Source organism: Stomoxys calcitrans, chromosome 5, assembly GCF_963082655.1.
Source record: "Stomoxys calcitrans chromosome 5, idStoCalc2.1, whole genome shotgun sequence".
Taxonomy (NCBI): Eukaryota; Metazoa; Arthropoda; class Insecta; order Diptera; family Muscidae; genus Stomoxys; species Stomoxys calcitrans.
This window is the reverse complement of record NC_081556.1, coordinates 152,451,951-152,458,325: the sequence shown is the minus strand read 5'-3', so window position 1 is coordinate 152,458,325 and position 6,375 is coordinate 152,451,951. Positions and strand designations below refer to the sequence as shown.

At 30.4% G+C, this 6,375-nt stretch overlaps 2 protein-coding genes across 4 annotated transcripts; both read left to right on the top strand.

Moving 5' to 3' along the window:
* The first annotated feature begins 478 nt into the window (after positions 1–478).
* LOC131997752 (uncharacterized) lies at positions 479–3,244 on the top strand. Of its 2 annotated transcripts, XM_059369253.1 has the most exons (3): positions 479–2,038; positions 2,110–2,210; positions 2,459–3,244. In XM_059369253.1, the coding sequence occupies exons 1-3, from the start codon at positions 714–716 to the stop codon at positions 2,500–2,502; spliced, it is 1,470 nt and encodes a 489-aa protein (XP_059225236.1). In that variant the 5' UTR covers positions 479–713; the 3' UTR covers positions 2,503–3,244. The 2 variants fall into 2 exon arrangements, with proteins under 2 accessions (XP_059225236.1, XP_059225235.1); XM_059369252.1 differs by having other exon boundaries at positions 2,110–3,244.
* Positions 3,245–3,833: 589 nt separating this feature from the next.
* LOC131997750 (MATH and LRR domain-containing protein PFE0570w-like) lies at positions 3,834–6,375 on the top strand. Of its 2 annotated transcripts, none has more exons than XM_059369251.1 (2): positions 3,834–4,555; positions 4,629–6,375. In XM_059369251.1, exon 2 carries the CDS (start codon positions 4,795–4,797, stop codon positions 6,373–6,375), a length of 1,581 nt encoding a protein of 526 aa, XP_059225234.1. In that variant the 5' UTR covers positions 3,834–4,555; positions 4,629–4,794. The 2 variants fall into 2 exon arrangements, with proteins under 2 accessions (XP_059225234.1, XP_059225233.1); XM_059369250.1 differs by having other exon boundaries at positions 4,618–6,375.

Here is a 6,375-nt window from a genome sequence, read left to right as displayed (position 1 = left end):
GGGCCTCATACAACTCACTGTCCCAAATTACACCAAAATCGGTTAATAAATGTGGCTTTATTGGCCTAAGGCTCTAAATCGGCGGATCGGTTTATATAGCAGCTATATCAAAACATGGGTCTTGATTTCTTGAGCCTCTAGAGGGCTCAATTCTCGACCAATTCGACTGAAATTTTGCAAGTGGTGTTTTGGTATCACTTCCAACAACTGCGATAAGTTTAGTTCAAATCGGTTTATGTTTTGATATAGCTGCCAAGTAGTATATATAAGAGGGTTTTGGAACTTTGAGTATCGAGAGTATGAGTCATCGATGACGTCATAACCCCACCCCACCCCAAACCCCACCCCACCCCAAACCGCAAACCCCACCCCACCCCATTGATGACGTCATAACCGCAGCCCACCCCACCCCATTGATGACGTCATAACCCCACCCGACCGCAACCGCAGCCGATCGTAGCGCAGGTGGCGACCGCAGGGGGGTATGAGCACATACGGGCCGCCGGTTGAAATGTGTGGACGGACATTAGGGTGCAGATCGCAGGGCGCAGATCGCAGGGCGCAGATCGCAGGGCGCAGATCGCAGGGCGCAGATCGCAGGGCGCAGTGGCAGATTTCGATGATGACTCATCGCCCAACTTCAACTAGTGTTGGAGGGTGGGTGATGTAGATTGCTGACCGCAGGCTATAGTTTGGTTTGAGTGTGAGAGTTTATGATTAATGTTGAATGTTGTGTGACCACCACACTGGAGTGTGATGAAATAATTGTGGTCAGTGTAGTTCTATTTTTTCCCAGGAAGAACAAGAGTAAAAAATTATATTTGTTTTCGTATAAAAAGGGCAAACGGTTTCATATTGTAATCATTATATTAAAAATCATTTATTTAATCAAATTCAAAATTATTGTTATAAAAATGAGAGAATTTGTATGTAATATTTGTGAGAAAACTTACGAACATAATCAATCTTTGAATCGTCATTTGCGTTTACAACATTCAATTGAGTGTGTGAAATGTAATCAGAATTTTAGTACTTATCCAGAGCTTTTAAAGCATATGAAGTCAATGGACCACAATGAAAAAAAAGAGGAAAAAACGGTATACTGTGAAAATTGCAATTTAGCTATTCCAAAAAATCAGTGGAAGAATCATATCAGCACTAACACACACATCGATAAGTGTGTAAAATGGTTAGATAAGGATGTGTCTTGCTTTGGATCTAGCTTTCAAAATCGAATAGAAAGTTATAAAATAAAAAATAGTGAGATCAATAACTTGATACCCGAAAACTTTTTCAAATCAATTCAAGAAAAAGTAATCAATATAATTCAAAAGGCGTTGCAAAAGCATGAATCTATTAAATATAATTGTACACTACATTGTAATTATATTTTGATGAAAGAGAAAGCGGAAGATGAAATTAGTTTATTTACACATCACACAAAAATGTTGGTACTATCTCCCTCAAGTACACTGGAAGAAATTTTAAATCATTATATTGAAAATTGTAATGAAATAATTAAAAAAATGAGTGAATTCCAAGAACGAGATAGTGGATGGACTTTAATCGAAATAAAACATCTAGAGATCAACATCAACAAATATACATGTTTGAGAGGATCTCAATACATAAATCTTCCTCCCAAAATAAGGAATAAAAAGGCTTGCATCAATGTGCAAAACAATGATGTCTATTGTTTTAAATGGGCAATAATATCAGCATTAAATCCACTTCCAAAGGAAAAGAAACCACATAAATGTAGCAACTACAAAGTAACGGACATTAAGGCACACATTATAACATTGGAAAATAATATAATATTAAATTTTGAAAACATGGAATTTCCCCTTACCATAAATAAAATCAGAGTCTTTGAGTTGCAGAATCCTGATATAAGTATAAATGTGTTCGGTTTAGAGGATGCTAAGATTATAGGTCCTTACTATTTTACAGAAGCTGAGAAATCAACTCACATCAATCTTCTCCTAATAGAAGAGGATGATAAATTTCATTACATCTGGATAAAAAATATATCAAGGTAAAAATAATAAGATATTATTTTGATTACAATACAATACTAATTTATTAAAAAAATATATATATTTTTAGATTGTTGCGAAGTTCTATAACAAAGAGTAAAAATAGGATTCATTTTTGTAACACCTGCTTAACTCATGTTTCTTCAAGTAGTAGACTAGAGAAACACAAACGTGAGTGTAAAAAGATGGTGACAACAATGCCATCAGATAAAGATAAAATACTTAAATTTAAGAATTTTAAACATAAATTAGATAGGTTTACGTTCAAAAATGTATTCAATTAAGATTGATAAAGTAGATGAAGAAATAAAGAAAATAAAAGGTGTAAAACATTGTGTTACAGCAAAACTTTCAACCAACGATTTTAAAAAATGTCTTTTTGAACAAATTAATTATTATGATTCTATGTATGTTTTTAGATCAAAAATTCATCAATTGTACACACAACATATACATAAATTAGTTTTAAATTATTTAGATGATAAGAGATTTATAAGAGAAAATGGTGTTGACACCTATGCTTGGGGACACTATAAAATAAAAAAATAATTAAAAGAAAAAAATGGTTTTGTTTGTTTTGTTTTTTTCACAAGATATTATATTTATTAAAGAGAAATTGTATACATAAATGACCACAATTGTAAGTATTAAATTTTTGTTTTTGTTTATAATTGTATTCGATAGGTGGTTTTAAATAATTAATAATTTCCAACGGTGGTTGTAAATTACCAAAACTATCAAAATATTCCTTATAGTTGTAATTTTTGTAATAGGCAACCCAATGTGTTCCTGGCCCATTAGTTGTATCTAAATTAACTATTCCACATTCTTGTCGTAGTGGTTTGTTTGGTAATGAGTCACGCATAAAAACCCCTCTAAAGTGTTTCAATGGCTTGCAGTACTTAACCAAATCGATATCCGTCAATGGTCGATTGGGTAATCTACTTAGAAGTTTTTTGGAGCTGGTTTATAGTAAAGTCCATATCCTTTTTTATAAGGTTTAAGATATAATCCTTTTCCCATAGCAATTGATTCCATATATCTGTTATGACGAGTAGCTTCAGCTAATTGTTCTTTCCCATTTTTGATATCCTTAACTGCTTTTACAATAGCCGATCCTCCAGTTGCTAAACCTCCAAGGGCTGATAACGCAGTTAAAATTGGAACTATTGGTAGAAATCCACCAATTTTTGGTACTCGAATGACTCTTGGTACACCAATATTACTCTTCTTTTTATTTTTAAAACTTGAATGTACAACGTTTTTTGCAATTTTTACAGCATCATATATATTGTTAGGTTTCTTATCTTTTAATACTTTTAAAGTATTCTTAACTGTCGATGCAAATAATTTTTGCTTACATTGCTTTTTCTTCATTTTTCTTTTTGTTGTCATACCGAGTCCGAATTTAACTTTTGCTTTAAGTAAGTTTGTTACTAACCAAGCGTTTGCTCGTTCTTTCCAATTGCTATCTGTTGATTTAACTCTTTGCCAAGCTTTTTCTATTAAAACTTTATCAGCTTGATGACGAGAATGAATATCTTTATTTTGTGAGTATGCAATATCGTGTTCTCTACAAGCTGAATCCAATAAATTTATTCCTTTGTCTCCTTGTGCTAAACGTTGTGCTAACTTAGTTCCTGGTCCACAAAATTGATATCCAGGTAAATGCACTTCAAACGGAAGATTATTAATTAAGTTGTTTACCAATCCAAATCCAGTAACAGACTGTTTACATTTATTATAAATCTTGTAATTAATAACCATAATTTTTTTTGATTATGTAGTGATAGGGTACACGATTTAAATGAAAATAAGAGTTTTTGTATATATATACTTAAATTTATATTGAAAAAGTTTAGTTAGCAATATGCGTTTAATAGAACAAACTAAACAGATTGCTGTGAAAAACATTGATAATGTCTGTTCACAGAAAAAAAGGATTGTACATAGTACTTTATTACCAAATTCTATACGTGCCCTTATAGTAGGCCCATCAAATTGTGGTAAAACAAATGTTATGATTAGTCTCATAGAAAGCCCTAATGGCCTCAAATTCAGGAATATATATATATATTCTAAATCTTTATATCAACCAAAATATCAATATTTAAAAAAATTGATTACTCCAATCAAAGGAATAAACCTATTCACATTCTCTGAAAATGAAAAAGTTATAAGTCCAGCCAAAGCAAATATGCATTCTATAATGGTATTTGATGATGTAATTTGCGATAAACAAAATACTATAAGGGATTATTTTTGTATGGGAAGACATAAACACATTGATTGTTTTTATTTATGTCAAACATATACAAGGATTCCTAAACACTTAATACGTGATAATGCAAACATGATTATCATATTTAAGCAAGATGAAATGAATATTAAACATATATATAATGATCATGTCTTGGGTGACATGACATTTAAAGATTTTTTAAAGCTTTGTAGTGAATGTTGGAAAGATAAATATGGATTTCTTATTGTGAGCAAGGATGATCCCATTGATAAAGGTCGATATCGCAAAGGATTCAATTGTTTTATTCAGTTATAATATAAATCAGATTGATAACAGATATAATGTAGATTATAAACAGAATAGAGAGCAGATTGGTGACAGAAAGAAAGCAGATCGGTAGCAGATATAAAGCAGATCGGTAGCTGATATAAAGCAGATCGGTAGCAGATGTAAAGCAGATCGGAAGCAGATGGATACATAACCAAAAAAAAATAAAAAATAAATTATCCAATCATGAAGAGACACAATTTGTTGAAGGAAATTGTAAAAACACGAGCAGTATTGAAAGAAAAGTTAAAAAACATTAAACTTAATCAAATAGATAGGGATAATCTATTAGAAGATACATTTCAACCAATAACCAAACCTTTGAAGGATATTATAGGAAAACTAGATGAGAACAAAAAAGAAAGTAATCAGTATTCTAATAAATATAATGATAAAAATATTTATGATTATAATAAACAATATGAAGACGATGGAAAACTTGATAAAAACAATAAGGATGATGATGATGATGATGATAGCTTTATATCAGACATTTATAATGATGATGATGACTATATGTCTAGCAATGGACTTCAAATGAGAGATATTACCTCAAGTAATGATAATGAAAGATATAATAATCAACATTCATCAACAATATTTCCGAATATAGTAAATTCTACACATAAAGAAGATAATTCAGAAATAGAACAGATGGATATAGAGAAATTTTCACAAAAACGAAAATTTTCATCAGATGAAAATAACACTAATAAAAGGATAAGAAAAAATTATAATATTCCAGTTGATTTAAAGAGAAAAGATTATACACTAGAAAAATGTGGAGTGAATCGGAATGAGCTTAGAGAAAAATTAAAACGATCTAATGATAACAATCTCAGTTTATTTGACGATAACGATAATAAGCGGATGAAAAAATCACATCTATTTTCAAAACGAAAATGTGAATTTCAGTTAAATACTAATAAAAAACGTATAAAATTAACTAACAACAAAATCATAAATATAAATAAACGAAAAAGACCCTCACAATTAAATACTGATAGAAAACGTTTAAAATTGATTAATAACAACCAATTAAACTTGAATAAACGGAAAGGTGTTTCACAATTAAATCTTGATAGAAAACGTATAAAATTGAATAATGATATCTCATCAAAATTGAATAAACGAAAAGCTGTTACGCAATTAAATATTGATAGAAAGCGAATAAAATTGAGTAGTGATAATCTATCAGACATAAATGTAGCATCTTCATTACCCAACGTTCTACAAACACTTATCGATAATAGACAATTAGATAAAGTTTATGGATTTCATATAGATACAAATGGAAATATGTATTTTGGAAAAAATCAATTAAAATTTAATGGATGTAACTCTATTCAAATTGGGGAATCTATTTGGAAAATGTCTCCCGGACTATTTCAACTCATGTTTCACATTAAACCTCAACATTATACAAAGAAGGATTTAAATCAATATAAGGATATTTTGATGAAAACAAATGCTCATAAAAGAAATTATTTACCAGGAGAACAAATTAAGGGAACTCAAGCTTATAAATATCAATTTATAATAAAACGGTTATTTGATGTGAATTCAAATAGGATATCCAAAGGTAATGGATTGAGTTTGAAATCATTAGACAATCACAAACCAAATTATATATATTGGGATGACCCTAACGAATTGGTTGACAGATTAAGATTGCTCCTTTCATCTGAAGGTGTTGGTCACAACAATCACAAAAACGAAATTATTTCAATTGTTGAAGAATTGCGAGAAGCACATATTATTAAATAA